The 25,401-nt window shown below is 38.9% G+C and overlaps 1 protein-coding gene across 3 annotated transcripts in view; it reads left to right on the forward strand.

Annotated features, from left to right (window-relative positions):
• LAMA2 (laminin subunit alpha 2) overlaps positions 1 to 25,401 on the forward strand; it is a 389,998-nt gene that overhangs the window by 131,345 nt on the left and 233,252 nt on the right. For all 3 annotated transcript variants that reach the window (XM_076333575.1, XM_076333576.1, XM_076333577.1), the window contains exons 5-6: positions 21,263 to 21,442; positions 23,652 to 23,741. In XM_076333575.1, the coding sequence (XP_076189690.1) occupies positions 21,263 to 21,442; positions 23,652 to 23,741 (270 nt within the window). The remainder of the gene's footprint in view (positions 1 to 21,262; positions 21,443 to 23,651; positions 23,742 to 25,401) is intronic.

Consider the following 25,401-nt stretch of genomic DNA (forward strand, 5'->3'; position numbering starts at 1 on the left):
CCTTCTCTGAACTTTTTCCAGTATGTATATGCTCATTTTAAGATGAGGTGACAGAAGTATTCAAGGTGTGGGTGAACCATGGATTTATAGTGGTCTAATTATGTTTTCTACTTGTGATTTCCTAAAAGCTTGCTTCCGACTTGCTATTTTGGATTGCTGCTGAGCATTGTTGCTCATTGAAGTCTAATGTTTTCTCTAGGAGAAAATAATAAGGGTATCACTTAAAAGTATGAATAGCTTACCCCTAAATTCTGTACCACTTCTGCCTTACTGGCTTCCTTTCCAACTTCAGGTGTTAAAATTCCCACTTAGTTTCCTTTCTCTTGCTGATCTTTTAATCCTTTTTCACTTCTTTATGATGTCTACCTACCAGATCATATGTACTTCCTCTCTAATTTTTTGTTTAAAACAATTTTTGCTTCAAATTTACTTCTTCACCTTATATAATTCTGAGAGGTTCACTTTTCTAACCTTTCCTACAGTTCTCAAAGGACTAAGATGCCAAAGCAGTAAATGAAGTGCAGATATTTGAATAGATAGACAGATATGAGTATTTTGTGCTGGCTAAACCATTTGAATGGACTGTGTCATACCTCACATGTCTGTATAAATATCATTAGTGTGATTCTACTGCCAGAGTGATGCCAGGTATTAAATCGAACTTCTATGTGTCTTCTCTATTTCTTCTGAAAGCATATGGTGCTCATATAGTATTTGTGCAGGTCTTTATGAGAGTTTGTTAAGACTTCCACAGCATGAAACCTTAACCTTGTTCTGTCTAAGAATTCAGCCCAGAGAAAGGTCATGTCTTTACAGTGGGAGGGGTAGTACTAACAGGCCATCTTAGCAAATTTCCTGAGGGGGAATTTTAGACATTGATTCCTGAGCAAGAGAGAATAGTAGGTAGTAGATTCAATTGGTGCGGCCTCACCTTGAGTACTGTGTGCAGTTCTGGGCCCCACAATTTAAGAAGGTTAAACATTGGAACAGGCTGCCCAGGGAAGTGGTTGAGTCACCATCCCTGGAGGTATTTAAAAGACGAGTAGATGAGGCACTTAGTGACATGGTTTAGTGGGTGGTGGTGTTGGGTCGACGGTTGGACTCGATGATCTTAGAGGTCTTTTCCAACCTCAATGATTCTATGATTCTATGATTCTAAGGATGTGAAGGTCCTTGAATGCGTCCAGAGGAGGGCAACAAAGCTGGTGAAAGGGCTGGAAGGCATGTCCTCTGAGGAACGGCTAAGGACTCTGGGCTTGTCTAGTTTGGAGAAAAGGAGGCTGAGGGGCAACCTCGTTGTTCTCTACAGCTTCCTGAGGATGGGAGGTGGAGAGGGAGGTTCTGATCTCTTCTCCCTGGTATCCAGTGCGGATGCGTGGGAATGGTTCAAAGCTGCACCAGGGGAGGTTTAGACTAGACATTAGGAAGCATTTCTTTACCGAGAGGGTGGTCAAACACTGGAACAGGCTTCCTAGAGAGGTCGTTGATGCCCCAAGCCTGTCAGTGTTTAAGAGGCATTTGGACAATGCCCTTAATAACATGCTTTAACTTTTGGTCAGCCCTGAAGTGGTCAGGCAGTTGGACTAGATGATCATAGTAGGTCCCTTCCAACTGAAATAGTCTATTCTAGTCTATTCTAGTCTAATTCAACGTCCTCATTTCTTTTTTTTTTTTTAGCAATATGTAGTGTTAAATGAAAAGGACTTGGCAATATTTTCAGAAAGATATTAACACTAATACACCATGCTTATGAAGGATTTCTGAGATGACTAACTGTTGATCAGTAAACTGCATAGTATTATTTCCATGTTCACACAGGTAAAAATCAGAGACTGAAAGACTTTGGCAAGGGCTGTCTGTGTGAACAACGGAGCCTAAGGTTCTCTGAGTCCCGATGCTAGCCTTTAACAAGAAAATTCTTCCTGCCAACTGTATGGCCGTAGCCAGCACTAAGGACGAAGCAGAGGACTGACAGGGAGGGGAGTTATGGTGGGAATTCAGTAACCTGTCTCCTTCCTTTTCCACAAATGAGTTTTCCTGTCACTGTTATCCTGTGGTGAGAATGATACTGCAATGAAGGTGATGCTTCAGTGGTGCTCCTTCAAACGCTTAACCTCTTAGTCTTCCTGTGATGGTAGCAATGTAAGTGTGAGGTCAAAAAAATAAAATACTGGTTTTGTGGTAATAAAGGCTAGTCTGTATGAGCACATTCATTAGTCTTTACTTTCTTCAGTCAAGTGGAAGTTCAAAGTGTGTACTAAACATGTAAAGAAGAAAAATAAACAGAAAAAAGTTCCGTGATAGTAATGTTTTGTTATTTTGTTCACTTGTCATACTACTTGAATACTCCGTACTCTGCCCCTTTTTAAACATGTCTTTGTGCTGCATGTCTCAGCTCACTTTGAACCTCCCCCACCTCCCCGTAATTTGCTGTTTGCTGAGCTAGCCTCAGACCAGTGATGCCAGGAACATTGAACTCTGCTACTTCCCAATGTTTTCTTGCTAGTTTTCTCCTCTTCATACCACAGTGCTTGTCCTTGTACCACTGTTCGCTGCAGTCTCATTGGTTCACAGAGAAGGAAGAGAAGAAAAAGAAACTTACAAATGGACTCTTCAGTCTGTTCTCCCCACAGCCAGATTTAATCCTTTTTCACTAGGAGTCTGAGACTGTCAATGCTAAGAGGACAGAGGGTCAGAATTTTTGGAAGTACTCAAAATTGAAATGTATTCAGTTGCAGACTGAAGATTTTGTGATGACTTTTCTCCTAATAATAAATGATACAGATGCCACAGTGTTTCTAAAAAAAATTGCATAAGATTTTGGGGATTGCAGTATTGATAGTCTTTATAATTCCTATTTTTAGATCGATCCTTTCAGCTTCTAACATGCAGTCATCATCTTGTCTTTATTGTGAAATCATTTTCTAGAGTCTGAACTGTCAGTTCCCCTTGAGTAACAGTGATAGGTTTCTTTTCAATAGCATAAGATGTAGAAAAGGCATCTGTACAGTAAAAAATAATGCCAGTAATATCTCTCTCCATGCCCTCAGCTGCAATCACCCTAGGCATTTCTCATGAGTGTGCTAAATTTCTATATATTTGATGTGCATCTCTGTACATTTCCTTAGAGTATTTGTGGTTATGGCATATGTTGTCTTATACCAGTATTTTGTTGATATATTGTCATTGCAAAAAATGGATGATAGAAAAAACTAGGTAACAATCTGTTCTTAACAGATGAAACTGTTCAGAAATTTAAGCTGGTTCTGCTTCCAGCATCGCAGTTTAGACAGACATTAGACAAAGACTAATGAATGCAGTCTGAGTCAGAACTTTCAAAATAGGGTTCTGTGAACAACTTTTTTCAGCTTGACGTCTGAACAGGGAGGATAACAATAATTTTAAATTATTCAGTTTTTTTTTTCAAAACAGTGAAAGGGAAATTTTTATTTTGATCAATATGAGTTGTCCGATGTGATGCAAAATGAAAACATTTTATTCAGTCATTTTAATTTTTTTTTAAAATGCAAAGACAACAAAAACAAATTTCACAAAACTATGAATGGAGGACATGTGACAGTCTTTTGCCTAGAAAGCAAAAGAAAGCTTTAGCTGGTAGAGGTCTTTATCAGATGCAGTCCTTGCATCCAAGAACATGTCCTGCTTCCCAGGTTTTTAGCACTCTGAGTCAGGCTCTCTAGCCAGGTGGCATAGCTTCAGTTTGTAAAAAATAATGAATCAGGTTTTCTCTGGACTGAAATCCAAGTGTCCCATCAGCTTAGGATCATTCTCATCTTCTTGCTTTTCTGTCTTACATGCACAGTTCATATGTTGTAGTGATTAGTAATGGGGACAGCCGACAGGATCCTTAGATAAATGGTGCCTATTATTAAAGATCTTTCCACTTAAGTCAATAACCTTTGGATCAGGTCTTTCATGAAGACTGTTCATGTCATTTAATTAAGGGTTCCACCACTTCAGTGGTTAAACAGTCACTGCTTAACATTCTGGATTACATCATACTTTGTTCTCCCTATTGGTCTTGGTTTCTATTTTGTTTGCTTCCCCTCCCACCCCCACCTCCTGGCTACAGCTGCTTCAGGAAGTCTTATGGTCAAGCCGTGGTTTTGGATATCATCTTTTTGTGTATGATTGGTCTCAGTGAAATGACTGTGATGATGACTTCTACTTGTGAGTCTCCTTTTTTGAGTGTTTTGAAAGCATAACTTAGGCTAAAAAGTTACTTGTGTCTACCAAGAAGGGATAGAGCATCGATTTTCTTCAAGAATTTTGGCACGTAAGCTTTCAGCTGGTCCAAAATTTCCAGTTAGAACAACAATGAAAGAAACAGTTTACAAAAAGAAATAAAACAGATTTGAGGTTTGGACAAAGATCCAGGTCTAGTTCATTTTGTTGCTTTTTGGTTTTTGTCTTTTTTTTTATTTGACAGTAAAACTAAACTTGAGTAGCTAATGTGAGAGAAAAAAAAGACATTTAACGAATGACTACCAAATAAATGGATAAATTTTACATATTACATGTACACAATGCTATATTGCCTCACTAATATAAAATTATTAACATTTCCTGATTTCCTAATAGGCATTCATAGATATGTAAAAGGAAAAAACAAAGTAAGCATTTGACATATGTGCTCAATATCGTAGGAGAATTTTGAAAACATCTAGCATTTAATTTAAGACAACTTTAAATGATTTTATTATGCATGATGAGAATAGTCTTCACTATAATTTAGTCAAATCTTGTACAACTAATTTTGCAAGTCAGTAATTTTATAATCGCATTATAGCAATATTCACTGTTAATTTTTCCCTGAGAAAGGAAAACTTGCAGTAATATTTTTAAGTTGATAGTTCATAGTGAAGTTGAGTTTCTGATATTTAATATTATAGAAAAAAAAGAGCTGATATAAAATGTATAATGTACTTCTAAGTTAAGCACCAAAGAGGAAACAACTGTGGAAAACTAGATATAAGTAGTATAGCAGTCTTCCATTATTGTAAAAACAAGAGGAAGGATATTTACTGGTACATCTGTGTATGCCAAGTTGGACTGAAAGTTTCTTTTGTGTAGTTAGTCAGACAGTCCACTTTTCTGTCTTGGCATGTCTTCTGTCCCTGAGCAGAAACTCATGTCGTAATTTCTACCATTTCTGGAAAAAAAGAAAAGCTGATTAATCATATGAATCGTAAGACTTAAAAAGTAATAAAGCTTCAATATACAAAGTATGTACTATACAGAGCAGTCTTTCAGTTTGAAGCTGAAGAGTCAAATTGATTAGATGAGTTACCTTTTTCCTTTAGCATCAATTATTTATTGATCACAGTGCTTACTGTGTTGCATTGCAGATGTATGTTGCACATCTTTACACAGATCTATGGTAGTTTTTCCAAATCACGAAAGGAGGACTCATGCCTGTAAATGTAGTTTATAACTCAACATACTCTTTTAGTGTTGCAAAGGGAAATGGTACACCTAAGTCTTGATATTTACTTGTAATGACCCAAACCTGTCTTCTTGTTGGGTCTGGTAGCTGATTTTTGGATAGCAGTACATTTCATTCCGGCAGTGAAACACTGGGTACTTGGTAACTTGGTGAGTTTTTTCTCTTCTGCTTGATTAGGGGAACTGAAGATCCCCAGCAGGTGGTTGTTTTGGGGGTGGGGGAACTGATACTTGAAGACCTTACCCACACAACTGAAATACTTAATAGAAAATTTTGCTTAAATGAAATACTACTTGTAAGCACTTTCCACTAAGAGGTGAAACCACAAACATTTATTTACTTTGGCTATCTATTGCATTTTGTGTAGGGTTATTGTTCTGAGATGAGAAAATTATAACACAACTTTCTAAGGTGTTTTTTTGTCTTTTTTTTTTTTGAGTAGTTGTTAACAGTCATGGATAATTACTGGGAGAAAGAATAGCTTAATTCTTGTTTTTAATGAGTCTGGTGGCCAAAGGCTTACAGACTTGATAAGGATGATAAGCAGCTGAGAGATGCAGAGATGAGAAGGGAAAAGCAGTAAAGGTTATAAGGTAATTTAAAACCAGGGGCTGGGAGAAATCTAGTGAGTGCATAGTTCAAGATGAATCATTCTTTAATGTTTAAATAATAAAACTCTGTATTGTCAAAAAATGAATAATTTTTTTAAAGGTAGAATTTGTTAAAATCCAGGTGGGCTACACGGAGGAGTAATTTTGATCAATAAAATCTCACTGAAGCAGGGACATAGGAATAGGACAGCCTGAGGCCAAAATGTAGGTATGCTTTCATGTCAGTGCAAAGGAATTTTATGTAAAAGAAAATCAAAACCAAACAGCATCATTTACCTGAAGTTTTCAGTTTAAATGGTGTCACAGAAAATCAATAGAAGGAAAGTTAGTCAATGGGACACTGTAATACCAATGGACAAATTCTTTGATCGAGGTCTAGACTCTAGAACACATGAATGAAGAAAGCATAGAGCCAAGTTGGGGAAGTAGACAAATTGTATCAGCAAACAATGCTGTGTCTGAGAAAATTGGTATTTCATGCCTAAATAAGAGTAGAAAAAGTTAGGACTGCAATACTACTTAATCAAGGTGGTGAAACTAAGGAGGCTGTGAAGGCAAAAATGAAGGCAAAAATAAACACCGTAGTGAAAAAGGAAACTACAGTTAGGTTCCCATAGGCTGGCTAACTGTCATGATGGAGTAGAGGCTGATTTTTGAGCTCCCTTAAATGTTCTTCCAAGAAGCAGTCTAATTGGAGAACTTAGAATAAGGGAAGCCACTCAAAGTATTGTGAGAAGAGTGCAAGACAGGCTAGTTCAAAATACTGTTATTTAAAGACTGTTCTGTAAAGTGGCAATAATATTCTCACTATTGTATGTGCTCCTAAGAAAATTTGGAAAGACAGTCAAAAAGCTAAAGTGATCTCTAAAAGTAGAAATATATTTTTATATATTTTCTTCTTAAATATGTAGGAGCTACTTATAAAAAGGAATAAATCTTAGAATATCCAGAAGGGTAGCAGGATAAAATACCTGAGTATATAATAGGCATTAGAAACCAAAAGACATCATATAAAAACATCTTGTCCCAGCAAGGAAAGTAGGAATTTTGCAAATTAACATAAAATCACAGAAAGGCAAAAGAAAGAGCAAGATCCAAAATACTGCCCTTCCGTATCAAGAAAATGACTCTGCTGAAGGCCTAAGAAATGATATGAGAAGCTTTTTCAAGCACATCAGAATAATAAAGCTGATAGGCAATTGAGATATAATAGGACTGCCAAGGACAGTAAGTCCATAGCAGGTGAATTCTGTGGCTTGAGCTCCCTACGGAGGGACATAAAGAAGTAGCCACAGTAGAGCTTTTCTTTGTTTTAGAAGTTGGAGGAACTTCTGAAGGAAGAACAGTTTTAAAAGAACAGTTTAAAAGCCCTGGCAAACTTGCTCCCCAGCTTTTATTGCTGAGCACGATGTCCTATGGTAGGAAATATCCCTTTGGTCAGTTGGGGTCAGCTGTCCCAGCTGTGTCCCCTCCTAACCCCTTGTGCACCCCCAGCCTACTCACTGGGGGGGGGCAGTGTGAGAAGCAGAAAAGGCCTTGATGCTGTGCAAGCACTGCTCAGCAATAGTTGGAATAACCCTGTGTTATCAACACTGTTTTCATCACAGATCCAAAACATAGCCCCACACAAGATATTATGAAGAAAAACTAACTCTATCCCAGCCAAAACCAGTACACTAGTTTACTATACATGTCATATTATTTTATAGCATATATCATAAATGAAATCTGAAAAACCCAAACAGTTGAGAGTTTGACAAAACCCTGCCAAGTTTAGTTTTTGTAGCCAAAGTAAGCACTACTATTTTTGTAACTTTACAACGATTAATGATAGGCGCAAAGAACAAAAAGTTGTTTTCATGCACATAATTATTTAATCTCCTGTGTTTTACAGAAGATTTATGATACCATTCCTGGCCTGGGCTGTTCATTCTGTGCTACTTAGAAATTGATTTTTTTCCCTGACTTTTCTTATATTAGCCCCTGTAAAATATCTCCAAGTCTGAAAAGACCAGGTTCAGAATGGGAGAGGGATCGAAGTTTTTTGCATTCTACAGGCAAGTGTCCTATTTATTCTTTCTTTTTAAAACATTATAAATGGTTTTAAAGGCACTGAATGCTTACCATTCAAAGGGATCCCATCTGGTTTTCAAAAGCATTCATCAGTGGATGTTCCAAATGATATGACACGGGTTTTGCTAGAACTTAGACTCCAACACCGTACAGTAATTGTAATGGGCTTTTCCACATATGGGTCTGCAATGCAAAAAAAACCAAAAAGTTTTGTTGAAATTTCCCCAGTTCAAAACTCTTCGGAGTTGTAGTTCAAAACAATAATGCTGCAGTAATGTAAAGCAAATTACTGCAGTTTATTTAATGATAACATTCAGGAGCAGATGTACTTGTTTACTGTTTGAACAGCTTAAATCCTCACGTTCTCCCTCTTTTACATCAGCAGTTGTGTTTGGCAGCCCTTTGCAACCGCTTACAGCTGGACAAGTTCATGTGGATTTTCTTTCTACTGGTCACCATTCTGTTCTGGCAGTAATTTGTCTGTAATTCCACAGTGCACTCCACAGCGCATCTCATTCAGGAAAAAAATCTAGTGAAAAGTGCCATGAGTTTTTAGGACAATTGTATAACGAATGAGGGAAATCATAGTATCTTGGTAGGAAAGTGGGGGGGGTGTTGTTGTTTTTTTAAATATTGTTTGGTTTGGCATAGTTAGAAGTGCTGTAGTTAAATCTGGGGATCAGAATGCTTTTTATTATAATCTGCAAGAAAACATAACTTTCCTGTTTTAGTCATTTGTTTGGAATTACTTGTCCCATTCATGATCATTGTCCAAAAAGAAGCGTACTACTTTCAAAAGTAGTAGTGAAAAAATATCCTCTTAAGATAGTGTGCTCTCACTTCAGTGCTTTTTTAAAAAATAGCATAATTTAGATTTTTATGTTGTGCTTTTTGAGTACCTGTGAAGAATGCGGTTGACAGACCACTATATTTCATCCATTAAGCAGATAGGCGGTAGTGTTTCACTCAGTAATGCCAGCGTGTTTCACCTCTGCTTGATCAGAACCCCGACTAACATAATTTTCAGAATTGCTTTGCAGCTAGAGTTGCCATTGGCATCAGCCATTGAGTTCATGTGGCTTCTTTTCTTACTCTAATCTGCTTGCTTAATGGCCACTAGGTTAGGCAGCAGCTGTATGACACTAACAAAATGTAAACTAGAATGACAGTGGTCATACCAGTTTTCAGATGTCAGAGGTCAGACCACTGTTGTGTACGGTGAAATTTAAAAAAGCTGTCATTTGACGGTTTAAAATCATAAGTCACCTGTGGTATTATGTGTTAGAACCTATAGCACATTGCCAATCTACCTGCTTGTAGATAACTCTTAAAAATACTGGTTCAGTGTGTTTCATCTTTGAGAATGTTCCTGTAAAAGCCAAGTCTTTAACTTTTTCTCCAGCTATCATCTTGTTAGTTATTACTAAGCACAAAATACCTTTCTACTGTATTAAGAGATGGAGTCTCGCTTGCAAGTACACTTTGAAGAGCCAGTAGAACACAAACAATCATTGTTGTGTTAAAGTACAGTATTCCAGGCCTTGCATCTTGCCTGAATCCCTTACGGACTGCAATATGCATAACTGTTGCTGAAACTACAGCATGGTGTAGTGTTTCCACTTAATCAAGACAGTAACAAAAGAAAATAAAAACTTGAAATGACAAATGTACTTTCAAGGTAATCAAATTCCTTATTATTCTGTGATTTATTAATAACTATTGCTCTTACAATGAGCAGTCTGTTTAAAAGTATGCAAGATGATGTCTTTGACAAACTGTTTCTTGTCCAAAAATGACAAGCATGAGAATTACAGGAACCATAAAAAAGCAATGGCTAGAATAAGCAATTTAAGTTTCAAGTGAAACTGGAAAGAGGAAAATGACAAAAGCAAGTTAATCAGAACTGAAGAGATGAAGCCTTATTTAGCTTAAGCTGTAGGGTATAGTTGTCAATGACACAATAGTATTTGCTAAACAGTTCGTTAAGCTGACATTTGCCTGTATTCTTGGGGGGAATGAGTTAGTTGAGATAGAGTTTGACATGCATAGCCCTTGACATTTTAATGCAAGTTTAAGCACTGCATTTCAAGCAGCTCTTGTACTCATTAGCAAGGCACAGAAGGGAGTTGTGCTTTCACTTGCTAAACCATTAATTTATTAAGATAGTGAGATATTTATTAGAAATACAGCAAACCTTGCCAAATACACTATTTCTTATATACAGTATGTATTTATGATGAAAAATTGGATGCTGAGTTCTGGCATATGCTTCCATCTACTATTCTAGTTTTGAAACCAAGTCTAATGATAGATTAGGGCTTGTACTAAGAAAACTCACAGAACTTTTGTCTTTAGGGATTAAATATAAGGTGCCAAGAGATTAATTAATCAACAGTAATTTTACATCTACTGCAAATGAGCTATTTGCAACAGATAATTAAAGCTGGTATTGGGTAGGAGAACTACGAGAGCTACTGAATCACCTGTGGAAAAATTGATGTTCAGTGTTGTCCATCTTTGTATTGATGTGCTTGCATAACTAGAGAATATAAATCATGGAGTATCTTTCTCATTAAATCATTTTAAGACTGACATATCTGTCTTCTCCACTGCTGATTATCAAGTAGCAAGTCTTTGTGCAGGACAGAAGCTTTTATCTCCTTTATGCTGCTGTCTGAGATTAAATTTTAGTGAGAAATTGACCTTTCTTGACAATATTTTAGGTTCAGACCACTGCCTTACACAGAGCATCAGGCTTGAAGCCCATAGTCTTGATATGATGTCCAAAATAAACTACTGAGTATTCGGACAAAGCGAGTTCTTTACCACTACTAGCCAAAAATTACTGTAGAGTGATGTTCCTGCTCCATGCTTGTGACAAATTACACTAAGTAACCTTTACTTTTTATGAAAGAATTAAGTCTTCCAGTTTATCTAACATTCAGTATATAGATATGCATCAGTGAAAAGCATACTGGTTGGCGATGCTGTTTTCTTGAAAGGAAAGTGAACATAAAAACTCCATGCCACATAGCCAGACAGCTGGGTTTTTTTCTATCCTACAAACAGCTTGAGATTGACTGCACTCAAATTGCTTGGAAAAGTACCTAACTTCAAATACCAAAGTTCTAAGTAGAAAAATACACCACTTGGATTCATATGTGGATATTTTACATTTCAATGAGAACATTGTGCATACTTAAAATTTTTAAAAACTTTGTTGAAGTGTGATAATTTTAAGTAACTTAGCAGTTGATAATATACTTTCATGCAAAGCAGCAGCATTTTTACTGTTGCATTAAGTAAAACAACAGAGGCAGCTAACATGCTGCACATTTGCACATCAGTTCACGCAGAAACGTGCACAGAAGGAGGGGCAGAAAGAGTGGTTTTGTGCTCAACAGTGGTGGTGAGGCACGGTCTGGGCACAGTCCCCAGCACCGACTGGAGCAACTACACTAGTATAGCAGAGCCCTCAACCCAGGCTGAGTTCCAGAGGGAGGATGCAGCTTTTCACCTCTGAGGCTGCAAGAGCTATCTGGGACCTTGCTGAGGTTGAGGCAGAAAGAGATGGTGTTGTTGCCTGCAGAATATTTGCTGTGGTTGGGGATTTGTGTCACCAAGTAAAGAACTGCAGGAGGATGTCAGCAGACTGCGCAACATCAGAGGTGACAGGAAAGAGATTAACTGACTTTTCTCTGGGACTCTGCAGCCTGAAGCCACAACTGTGCTAAAATAGAGGTAGGCAGAGTCTGTACCTGTTGGTTCAGAAATGGAGACTCCCATGGTGGTGAAGACTGCAAACTGGTGACTTCCGACACCAGGAGGAAGGCCCCTTCTCTGCCTGCAGATGAGTAGCTACATGATAGTTCAGTGCCTGGTAGCAGATAATGGGCCGGGAGCTCTGTTCAATGAGATGTGAGCCAGTTGTGCCTAAATCACCCAAGAGCATCAGGAGGAAACAGCGAGTGACAGCAGTGGTGTACACCAAGTTGAACATATGCCAGCAATGTGCCCTTGCAGCAAAGAAAGCCAACAGTATCCTGGGCTGCATTAGTTAGAGTGTCACCAGCAGGTTGAGGGAGGTAATCCTTCCTTGTCTGCTCAGCAGTGATGAGAGCACACCAGGAGAGCTGTGTCCAGTTCTGGGCTCCTCAGTACAAGAGAGACATGGACATGTTGGAGCATGTCAAGAAAATGGCTGGGAAGATGGTTAAGGACTTGGAGCATCTATACTACAAGTAGAGGCTGAGAGGGCTGGGATTGCTTGGCCTTGAGAAGAGAAGTCTCAAGGAGATTTTATCAAAGTGTATAAATATATGGTGGGGTGCGGGGTGATACTTTTTTCTGTTCTGAAGTCCCATTACAAGTACAGTCTAAATAAGTCCATGTTCATCAGTACATGAGACTTGTCTAATGCCAAAAATGGCAGAAAGTTTCTTGGGCTACATCTGTCACTTCTCAGTGGCAGAAACCCAATGAAATGTGTTGTGAAATTCTGGTCGTATGGCTGGATGGTCTGATGGTCATCTGGCTGGAACATATTGCAAATCCTCTCAGGTGTCTTTGTTACAGAAGCTAGGATTGGATGCATCCAAGTATTGCCCCAGTATCTGCAAAAGTATCCATACCCAGCAGCTGAGAAAGGTTACTTACTCTGCTAATTAATACCTACCCTTAAAGGTTGTTGGAAGGAGGTGACATAATAGGCATGTCAGAAACAAGAAGTTCTTTAGGAATGACTGAGTGGCTTGTGGAAGAGAGACACTATGGATTTAAGAATAACATAAAATAAAATAAGAAAGTCAGCAGAAATAAAATGGTGTATGAGATTTCTGTGAAATAAAAATCAGCACCTAAATTGGGACAGCATAGGTTTAATGTTATATCAGCAACTGTCCAAACAGAAGTGTGGAAGTGAGCAGGTCTTGCCAAAGGAAGGCTAAGAATATAGTATCAGCCTTCTGTAACCCTTTGGCAGACTGTGTAGGTGTCAGCATAGAATGTAGTGCAAAAGAGTATTTCTTAAACACCTGAATGTTCTTGGTGCAGCTAGTAAAGAAACCCACGATTTAGTCCAAAATGGTGCACAGATCCTAGTCAGGAGTATTAACTGTTGAACAATTGTTATGTAAAAATAACCAGAAAATACTCAAAATGCAACATCCCAGGGGAATGAAATCTGCCAAAGTACAATTTAAAAATAGAAAAGATGGTCAAACAGCTAAAAAAAATTCAGACAGCCTAGAGTTCATTTAAAGATATCATTACACACATGCGTGCTATGTTTAAGAATGGTTCCAAAAATCCTGCAACATGTTTAAACCATAAACTAAGGAAAGGTAATAGATATTAAAGGTAAACTAGCATCATTTATGAATAGAAGTCATATCTTTTCCTTGAAATGAGGAAAAGAGGTAGGAAAATAAGCTCCAGCAAATGAAATGTTAAACCACAATAAAGATAGGAAAAAGATTCTGAGTGACTGAGTATGAAGTTGAAATAAACCTTTTTTCAAACACATCAGATTCAGGAAGTCTGCCAGAGAATTGGTGGGCTGAGAGATGATCAAAGAGTATTCAAGAAAGATAAGGTCATTGCTGAAAAACTAAATTAATGACTTGAGTCAGTTTTTGCTATAGAGACTGTCAGGAGGGTTTCTGCACTAGAAACATTATTTACAGAAGAGGAGTTGGAGAAGCAGTCACAAACTAGGTTGTTAACTGAAGAGGCGCAGAAATAATTGATACATTGGATAGTGAAAAGGAACTCAAGGCTAAAATAGGTGAATTACAACAGTTATTATTTAACCTCTCACTTACAAATATTCTCAGTAACTGGGGAGTGTGGGCTGTCAAATGAAACACCAGTCTTTTAGAAACATTCCTTAAGAATCCAAGGAAACTACAGATCTGGAAGCCTGATACCTGTGCCAAGCTAATTAGTAGTAAAGAAATGTAATGAAGAATAGAGCTGGTAGAAAGATACATTTCTTTGTTCCAATTTAAGAACTGGGAAGTATTAAGTGAATTTAGTAGGAGGCAGGTTTAAAACAAGCGGAAGAAGGATCTTTTTCCCTATGACATGTAAATGAGGTGAAAAAATCCTTATTACGTGATGGGTGTAATTTTTAAAAGGTGACCTGGATTTAAGGTGAGACTGAGTAAGTTCATGGAAATCCTTTGAGGCTTACCACATGTGTAGAAACTACCTATAGCTCAGGAAATCCCTGAGGAAGTATTATGTATGCTTGCCTTCATCTTATTGTTAGCATGCTGGTTTGGCTACTGTAGGAGGCAGGCTACCATGCTAGATAGGTCTTTTGGTTCTGACATGGTCCAGACATTCCAAGGTACTGAGATGTTCTTTATTCAAAGAGTATCTTTAGTAGTGTCTATGTTGTTCAACATACTTGTGAGCAATCTGTAAAATTGGAAAACAGTGTAATAGCAGCATTTGTTGGTAATGCAACATATAAGATAATTTGTTCTATTAGCAGCTTATGATACTAAATGAAAAATACTATATGAAAATTAGTGTTGCTAAAAGCAAAGTAATGCATGTAAGAAAAAAAAGAATTATGCATGAATGCTGGTGGGCTAGTGTTGGACTAAATTCTCTTGAGTAGACAACTTGTAGCATTCTCAACAGTTCTCTGAAAAAAAGTTTATTTAACATCATACTGAAGTTCAAAAATGAAAAGATGTTGACTACTCAGAATTTCCTCAAATGAAAAACTAGAACACTGTCACTGAAATGATTAATGATCTGAGTTTCAGGTTTAAAAGGAAAAAAAAAAAAACCCAACCCCACCAGAAACAGTTATTTTTGTTGTTTTTTTAAAAGAAACAAATTTCCTCCCATTGGGACAAGTGTCTGTAGTGATGAAAAACATAAGGGTGGAAAAAGGGAGTAGACTAATAATAGAGAAAAGGGCAACTGGTAGACATTAAACACTATGACTCAGATTCACTCTGTAGCTCAGGAAGCATTTAGACTGTTCAGTCAGAGGAAGTGATGATATTGTATCAGAGGGATCACCCTCTAAATGCCCTGTTTCTTATATTCCTTCCTAATCGTTTTCTACTGGCCTCTGTTGGAGACAGGACATTGAATTAGGTAGATCTTTGGTGTTACAAAATGGCTTTTCTGGTTTTTCCATTTAACTAGGGTATGCATTTTTTCAATAACTGATAGAAGTTTTGGTTCCAAACCAAATACAGAAGATAGATAACTTGGTAACTAAACAAACTTGAATATATACTACTGGGTCCAATCCTGTTTAACATCTTCATTCATGGTTTGGATGATGGGGCAGAGTGTACCCTCAGCAAGTTTGCTGATGACACCAAACTGGGAGGAGTGGCTGGTAACGCCGGAGGGTTGTGCTGCCATCCAGAGGGACCTCTACAGACTGGAGAAATCGGCTGACAGGAACCTCATGAAGTTCAGCAAGTAGAAGGGCAAAGTCCTGCACCTGGGGAGGAACAACCCCATGCACCAGCATATGCTGGGGGCCACCCAGCTGGAAATCAGCTTGGCAGAAAAGGACCTGGGGGTCCTGGTGGTCACCAAGTTGAACATGAGCCAGCAATATGAACTTGTGGCAAAGGTTAATGGTGCCCTGGGCAGCATTAGACAAAGTATTGCCAGCAGGTTGGGGGAGGTGATCCTTCCTCTCTATTCAGCACTGGTGAGGCCATACCTGGAGTGCTGTGTCCAGTTCTGGGCTCCTCAGTACAAGTGAGACATGGACATACTGGGGAGAGTCCAGTGAAGGGCCACATGATGATAAAGGGACTGGAGCGTCTCTTCTATGAGGAAAAGCTGAGAGAGCTGGGCCTGGTCAGCTCTCAGGGGGGATCTCATCAATGTGTATAAATACCTGAAGGGAGGGTGCAAAGAAGAGGGAGCCAGGCTCTTTTCAGTGGTGCCTCAGGACAGGAGGCAATGGGCAGAAACTGAAACACAGGAGGTTCAGTCTGAACATCAGGAAGCACTTTTTTACTGTGAGGGTGACTGAGCACTGGCACAGGTTGCACAGGAAGGTTGTGGAGTCTCCATCCTTGGAGATATTCAGAAGCTGTCTGGACATGGTCCTGGGCAGGGGGGTTGGTTCAGATGACTTCCAGAGGTCCCTTCCAACCTCAACCATTCTGTGATTCTGTGAAACAATCTTTTTGAACAAACAGTTGCTAACACAGCTACTGGAAAGGTCATCATATCGTTTTGCTTGAGTAGTTCTAACTATTGTACTGGTTAACATGTCAGATAGATACCATTCAGAATTATTTTACAAAATGAGAATTTGGCTTTCATTGTGGTAACATTTAGGTGTTTTGTAAGGGAATGCTCGTTTTCCCCAAAGATCCCATTTGTTGGAATATAATCCTGGAAAAATTCCTTGTCAAGGAAAAATTTTCTAGGGTTGAAATCTACATAGCTTTCATTTAGAATCCAAAATGGTGATTACCTCAATCTTGGAACTGGTAAATAAAAGTTGTCCATAAAACCTGAGGAAAATTTGAGATTGTTCCTTCATGGGGACTTAGATTATCCAAATTGTAGAAGCCCAATGGGTGGATTACAGTATTAATATTTTCCTGGTAGACTCAGCTTTGGATCTTAGCTCTGCTGTAGAACTCCAGTGTGGCTCATACTGCAGTACGCGTACAGCTAGTGCAGGACATCAGTGCCTTAGTTGCCTGTGTGAAAATGGAGCTAGTCTTTTCAGGACTCGGAGCTATATGTGAAGTACTATGATGATCTTGGATGACATCATGGTAGATGGATATTGAGGACTGTGTTCACTGGAACAGTTTTCAGATCTGATTGAAAAATACTTGGAGGGTAGGGGCCATGTTAGTGTCCTGACTGAAAATGTGCTATCATGCGAACAGTGTCGTACAACTAGGTGCAAGATTGTGGAGGTAGATGAAAAGAGAAAGTGTGCACTGGAAAAACACAGTGATGTCTCATTGTGAGAGTCATATTGAAAATACTGTAAGTCTGAAACTTCATTAAAAAAAGTTATTTAAAATTCTGTTTGTTCCTGATTAATGACAGATGTTCCCGAAGTGCTCTTCGTTTCTTCCTTATTCTCTTTTCAAGGAGTAGGAACAACTTAGTTGGACACTCTTCAAGTTGATTCTGAATGTTTCTAGGGAGAAATGAATGATTTCATCACAGATGTTGAGAGGAGGAGAAATAATTCAGAGTAATTAATTTTGCCTGTGTAAAATTTTCCCTTCAGATTCATTTTGATAAAACTACCCAGTTTTAATTTCCTAATCTCAGTGTCATTTTGGTGTACATGTTTGGACAGGTGCCACATTTCATGCAGGATATAGCTGCATTTCAGTAATTATGAGAAATTATTTGTTTGTTGTTTTAAAATGAAATTGTGAAACATTTAAACACAAGCATGAAAGACAATATAAATGGAAGCCATCATCTCTATTAATTTAGCCTTGCCAAATAGATGTGCTGCTGGCAGATAGATCCATGAAACCTTTTAGAAAGGGGGTCTATTATGAAAAGGATGCCTCTTGTTTTATTTTGTTAATTTACATTTTAATTCTGTAAAACTATCACTCCAAGGTAGTGAGGCTTTTTCCCTCATCGGTGCCTTAAGACTAAATTTGTTCTTTTTTAAACAATATAAATCAAAAGATATAACTGCTATTTGTCAGCTGTGTCATTTGGTGTCAAGCTGTGTCTGTGATTCATACTCTGAACTCTCTGTGGGCACTTGTTTATTCTGACACATGGGCTTTTACCTGCATCTTCCCCCCGCCCCTGAAAGCTTAATTTTTTTGTCTTTTTGATGAGATAGTCAGACTGCTTATAGCCATGATGCTGTTGCTGTTTCACAGTGAGCTAGGGAATGTTTTCAGCACTACTTCGGGTCTATTTCTTCTTTATCTCTGGAATATCAAAGTTCAGTCTTTAGTATTCCACTGCTTTAAGCCATAACCCGTCTATGTTTGATGCCTGTAAGAAAGAAATCTCTTCGATCCTGTTTAAAGGAAGGGGGTGACAGTGTGAAAAAACACTCAAAAGAAATGTATTTCCTTGCTCACAGGTAAATATTATGCAAAGAAGTCTTTAGGCATGTGTTCTTACTAAAATCTTGCTTCTTTTGGAAAGATCTATCAATTTCCACTGAACCTATTGCCACTATCTCCAGGCTTCTTTTGAAGTTTGCTCTCCACACATGTTCTCCTCTCTCTCTTTTCACCGGGGACTTGAGCAGTTTGCTCTCTCCGGTCATGTGTTTTTGTCCTGCTTGTAGCCAGGTATTTCTCATTCAGGAGCTCCTCCTTGCTTTCTCTGGGGTTTTTATTGTAATCTTTTGTTTGTACCCTGTCTTTTTCATAGCATTTTATTCTGTTCATTTCCAGCCAACTGTCTCCTTTAATTTAATTACTTGTAGTAAGGAGCAAAATTGAGTCAGAGCTCGAAGTGAGACTGTTGTTATGATCTCAGGAGGAGGTAGCAATATCACCTATTACTGGAGATAACATGGCAGAAGCCTAGAGGTGCTGATTCATACTTAGGCAAGATATGACTGACAGTTGCTCCTGGCTCCCAGTGATTTTGTGTACCTGTGGATACAAAGGATGCTGGACATGATAAGATTTAGGATTTCCCTGTTGGTAGTGAAAATAAGTAAAAATAAGTAAGTTAATAGTATCACATGGCCATGATCAATGATCTGGATGAGGGGATTAAGTGCACCCTCAGCAAGTTTGCAGACGACACCAAGTTGGGCAGGAGTGTTGATCTGCTGGAGGGTAGGAAGGCCCTGCAGAGGGACCTGAACAGGCTGGGTCGATGGGCCGAGGCCAACTGTATGAGGTTCAACAAGGCCAAGTGCCGGGTCCTGCACTTCGGCCACAACAACCCCATGCAGCGCTACAGGCTTGGGGAAGAGTGGCTGGAAAGCTGCCTGGCGGAAAAGGACCTGGGGGTGCTGGTTGACAGCCGGCTGACAAGATTTATGCTGAACATGAGCCAGCAGTGCGCCCAGGCGGCCAAGACGGCCAATGGCATCCTGGCCTGTATCAGAAATAGTGTGGCCAGCAGGAGTAGGGAAGTGATTGTGTCCCTGTACTCGGCCCTGGTGAGGCCGCACCTCGAATACTGTGTTCAGTTTTGGGCCCCTCACTACAAGAAGGACGTTGAGGTGCTGGAGCGTGTCCAGAGAAGGGCAACGAGGCTGGTGAAGGGTCTGGAGAACAAGTCTTCTGAGGAGCGGCTGAGGGAACTGGGGTTGTTTAGCCTGGAGAACAGGAGGCTGAGGGGAGACCTCATCGCTCTCTACAACTACCTGAAAGGAGGTTGTAGCGAGGTGGGTGTCGGTCTCTTCTCCCAAGTAACAAGCGATAGGACGAGAGGAAATGGCCTCAAGTTGCGCCAGGAGAGGTTTAGGTTGGACATGAGGGAAAATTTCTTTACTGAAAGAGTGGTTAAACATTGGAAGAGGCTGCCCAGGGAAGTGGTTGAGTCCCCATCCCTGGAGGTATTTAAAAGACGTGTAAATGAGGCTCTTGGGGACATGGTTTAGGGGGCATGGTGGTGTTGGGTTGACAGTTGGACTCGATGATCTTAGAGGTCTCTTCCAGCCTTAATGATTCTATGATTCTATGGCCAGTGCAAGACAGCAGTTGTTGAATAAGCCTTCTATCCAGTGCCTGTGAAAACTCCAGGAAAGGAAGAGCTACTGCTTTGCTGGGAGCAGTACATTTGCTGTCTCTTTCCTCGGTGTGAGGCAGCCACTGCTGAGTGCCAGCTGGCATTCTGAATGCAGCTCTTTGCCTAAAACAGTGGTAATATGATCATGTTCAATGATAAAAAAAAGGCTGTGTGGCCTGACCTCTCACTCAGAGCACTGAGGTAAGGTGCACAACATGTTCATTGCAAAGAATAAATAAATTCTCTTATCCGTTCTAACGTTCCACATGTTTGGCTCAGCATGTGAACATTCTTTCGGTGTACCAGCCTGTAATAAAAATGCCCCAATTAAAATTTAACACTTCAGAATACAGGAAAATTAATGGTTTCTTTCCTCCCTCCCCCTAGGTGCTCATTAACAATATTTTGCTATACCTGACATTCTTCTTCTTGTAGGCCTTTTCCAAGAACAATTCTGTAGCAGCCCATCTGTTTTATTTTGTTGATTCACAGCTAATGTATGCCATGATCAGCTAAAAAGACAGGAGGGGAAGAAGATTGCTTGTTTTTGTTGCATTGCCCTTGCTGCTGCAATTGGTGTCAGAGAGTCTTTTTATGAAAGAGCCACAGAGCACACTTATCTAGAAGATTTCTGGAGTTTAGGATAGGGCAGGCAGAGAAAGGGGGGCAATCTTTACAGAAACCACAGTGTGAGCAGAGATTGGTACCATTTTTGGAAAAACAAATGCTGAACAGAGTTCTCAGAGGTGATAAAGACTTTCCTCAGGGACCAGGTAAAAACAGTTGCAAGACAGGAAATTGCTTCAACTTTCTGAGCACAAGATTCAAAGGAAATTATGTATTGTGTAAAGAGACAGTGGGAAAGGGGAGATGCTTATGAATGCTTATTTTGTCTCATCTAGCTGTTGTAGTTTTCAGTATTTACAATTTACCTTATCCTGGCTATAGAAAAAAAATACTTCAAAAGTCTTTTGATGATGACTGCTCTAAGAGGTACAAACTGATCCCTGTTGAATTCTGAGTCCCATTCCAAGTATCCATTCCTTTAACACAAAAATTTTGAGCCCTTTGGTTGTTTGATAACTTGAAAATACCTATTTCAGACTAGAGGAGGAGAAATGAGTTGCCTGCGGCATGGACATTATTGTATGGCCTTGGTACATGTATGCAGCTTGGGCTACAGTCTTTCTGTAGCTGATGACTCTTTTGCTCAAAATGTTTTTACTGTAAAGCCTCAGAGCTGGGGTCTGTGAGTACATGGAATATTTTTGTGGGGAAATCTGCTTTCTAAAGAAAGAAGGTATTTTACCTTTGCAAAGGCATTCACACAGTGCCTTTAATGATATTTGTTGGCATAGTCATGGCAGCATTGCTGTCATCTAATTCCTTGTTGTATTAATAATCCTGTCTTCAGATTCACACTTCTCTAATTAATGGACGGCCTAGTGCTGATGATCCTTCACGCGTATTACTAGAATTCACCTCTGCTCGCTTTATTCGCCTGAGATTTCAGAGGATACGGACACTAAATGCTGATTTAATGATGTTCGCACACAAAGATCCAAATGAAATTGATCCCATTGTTACCAGGAGGGTAAGTTCTGGCAAGACAGTAGAAATGCATGTGTAGAAGTTCTCTTACACCTGTAAATGCTGTACTTGCCTTTGTTTGCCATAGGAAATCTTGGGAGATGATGAGTACCTGTTGTTATCTGTCAAAATCCTAGTGTTAGAGGATTCCCTCTTCACAGCATTTTGTTATCTTCTCTATAGCAGAAGTAACAATTTTATCTTTTCTGCTTAATAGTGTTATTAACATACATAACATGCTTATTAACATAAGCAAATGGCTCCTTTGGCTGTAAACATTTGGGTGCAGGTAATTGGCAAGTGGTTGCTGTTAGATAACGTCCTCTTGCCTCTTCTGCTGCTCAATCATTTGCCACCTTTAACATTCCTTGAACACTTACTTTGAGTAGAAATTCTACTAGTGGTACTGCAACTAGTAGTAGTGCCTGAATGCAACTCTTTTAGCATTATTATATGATTGTTGCTAACACTAAAAATGTTACATTGTGCTTCAGCTTAAAAGAAGGGATGTAGCATTCAAACTCACACCATACCCCTGTCTTCACCACTGTTCCTTATGTGTGCACACCCCGATCTCTTCTTTCTGCAGTCTGTACTTTCTTCCTATGCCACATCTCCCTGTTTTTCCACTGCTCAGATGTTGTGTGTTATTGTATTTTTCCTCTGATTTTTCTACTAAGCATTCTTAAAAGCTGTTTTGGGGGATATATACCTTTCCACATTTTTTCTTTGTGCTCACTTCCTCTTTCTGTTGATCATCTTATTTTACATCTTTTTTTAATTTTTTTCTTAGGGTACCACCATATTAAGGCTTGTTGTGAAGGGGGACTATGGTTATTCTTGGCTTTAATGAATACCATTTATCAATGGTGGATAACTGCGAAGAAAATTTGCTTCTTCTGTTCCACATTTCTGGTTTCCATTTCTTCCTCCAAATATGTAAAGTGCTGTCTATTTCTGAAAGGTTGGAATGTGCCACCCTGTTTTGTATTACAAACCCAGAAACCTTCCAGTTGATTGCAGTTATTCCAGCCTCACTAATCCTGGAAACTGGGTGCAAATTTAGTAATCTGATTCTAAGTGATCAGAAACACAAAACCGAATCTAAATAAGAACCCAATTCACACTTTAAAAATCACTGTATACTCATGAAAACCTAGTGCAGGACAATCCACAGATTTCTCAAACCAGCAAAGAATAATAACTTGGGTATGGTATTTCTCCATGAGGCTGTCCGCAAAGGAGCAAGGAGCAACTGAAACTTGCCATCCTTGCCTGCCTTTCCCTATAGAAGACGTTAGACAACCACTGTTCCACAAAACAGGAAACAAAGGGTAGCCATAAATGATAGATTTTCTGTGTGGTAGAAGGTTTCTGTATGGTATAACTGAATTATATGAGTTCCCATTTTGTTTGATATATTTATTAATGATCTGAAAAAGAGGTTGAACACACAAACAGCAAAATTTGCAAATAGCATGTTTGTTTGGATTAGCCAATTGTTAGGATGTTACAGGACCCTCACCAAAACAGATGAAAATGCACAAGATGGCATGTGAGATTCACTTTTCACAGATGTCATAATACATGAGGACAAATAGCTTTCCATCCTTCTTTCTGGTTAGGGCTATTAATTGCCACCAAAGAAAAAATAGAAATGGTCAAATGGCAGAGCAACAGGTCAAAAGTTAGTTAAATCTCAATAATGAAGACTATTCCATAGTCATTCAGAAGGCCAATAGTGAAAAACAGTTCTTCTTTCCACAGTCCAGTGAATGCCCGAGTAAGACGCAACTAAGGTGAACAAAAGTGTTTCTTTCTTAGTTTGTGTTCTAGCCTCTCTTCTCCCCATCATCACGGCTTTTCCTTTTCATGTCCTCTGAAGGGAATAAATTCTTTAGCATTTGACTTTTCATTATCCAGTGTGCATATAGCCTTTTCCTATGCTCGTGTTTCGTGCGTGCTGCGTATAAATTGATGCGGCGCTTGTGACTTCAAACAAGTGGAACTGTGCCAATTTATACCCTTTCTTTCACTAAGCCTGAATCTGTTGATCCAGACGCAGCTTGGATTACACTGTCTGCTATATTTGTAATAGATCAAAAAAGAAATAAAACAGGACCTGACAGTTTTGTCACCAGAAATGAATTCTGTAGTTTGGCACCTGCATTTTACAATCCACTTAGCAATTCAATTTCTGTTTTGTCTTACAGTATTACTATTCTATAAAAGATATCTCTGTTGGAGGCATGTGCATATGTTCAGGCCATGCGAAGGCTTGTCCACTGGATCCAGCGACCAATGTATGTATTTTTCTTTTTTTTTTTTTTTTAATGTGCCTTATTTGTAGGGTGGAACATGAGAAAAAAATCTTGATAGTCCTCAGAGTTCTGTGAATTTATCCCTTCTTCACCTGGAAGAACAGTCAGAAGCAGTGCCAGGATGAAACAGTGCTGGCAACCAGAATAATAAACATTCATACAATGTCAGTGGAGGCATTCTGTGAAATGAAAGAATAGGTTTCAAATAATTCGGTCCATATTGAAAGTTTCCTAAGAACAACAGAAATCTGGGTTATGTTATGTAGCTGTAGAGATGAGCACTAACAGTCAGTCTTTCTTTTCTTCTTGATATTAATCAAGGTGTTTCCTAAATGACTGTCGAGTATTTAATCGATACTTGCAAACAAATGATGGCTCTAGAATGGCACATTTACTATGTGGGAAATATTAATTGAGTGATCAGTCAAGCTAGTCTAGAAAATCATGAGCTGTTTATAATTTCTTCCAACTTGTAGCTTTCTTTTTGCACCATTATTAAACACATAACCAATATACTTGAAATAGAGAAGTGTAATTTGTTACTGATGGTCCAAATCTATGCACACGTTATCACTAATACAGAATTTCCAATCTACTAGTATTACTAATGTGCCACAATAAGAGATCTCTTCATATACTATTCACTTAAGTAGGAGCTTTGTAGGATTTAACAGAAAATCTGGTTTGTATATGACATTAAGCCATTGTGTAGGAACTGATTAAAAAAACCAAACTGGAAGAAATCTTACAGAGAATGCATTTACAGTTCCAAGCAGTTTCCATGGATCCTTGTAAAAATTTTACAAACTCCTTGGTTTAATCCTTCCAAGCCTTTTCTGTGATGATGTGTATAGCAAGTGTTGAACTATTGTTTCAGATGGCCTTAGTTATCAAACTGCAGCATTGTCTCAGTGCCATCTGTTAGAATTGGGCCTACCTCAGAAAATAAGTGCTGTTATTGCGATTAATACATACTTCAGTTCAGATAGTTTGGCTACTAGATAAAATAAAGGCATTTTGACAAGTGTGGTGTCTTGTTTTGCAGGATGACATATATGTATTTGTTGTCTGACCAGTATAAAAAATAGCGTAAGTGAAACAACTCACTCACGCTCTCCAGGGATACTCTTCAGACTGAGCCATACCAATATAGGTGGGCTTTAGCTTATAAACATCATGACTGTAGTTGTTAGCACAATCAATCTTTCCCCTAGCATTACAAAGAATAAACTTGCTTGAATTTACTGCCTTGCTTTTCTGAAGCATTCCTTAACTTAACCTTGTTTTGCAAGATTTATGCTTTGCCCTGTGAGCCATAGAATTTCTCCAGGTTAGCTTGCTGCTTTGTCCTTGAGTGGCTTCACAAGGACCACAGAGAATCCCCTCCACTGAATAACTATTGGGAAGGCAATTTTTGCTCCTCATTTCTCCAAACTGCAGTTTCTTTTACCTTTTCCAAGCTGCTTCTGTGCCTCAGAGAGTTTGGGTGTTCCCTACAGCAATATTTTCATGCTGGGACTAAGCTGGGGCTAAGGTGATCTGCTGAGGAACTGAAAAGTGACTGAAAGTCTGGTCCTGCTCTCATGTCTTACTAGTTTAAAAACTCCTGCTATCCCTCACGTAGAATTAGTTATGCAGTTAG

This window comes from Aptenodytes patagonicus, chromosome 3, assembly GCF_965638725.1.
Source record: "Aptenodytes patagonicus chromosome 3, bAptPat1.pri.cur, whole genome shotgun sequence".
Taxonomy (NCBI): domain Eukaryota; kingdom Metazoa; phylum Chordata; class Aves; order Sphenisciformes; family Spheniscidae; genus Aptenodytes; species Aptenodytes patagonicus.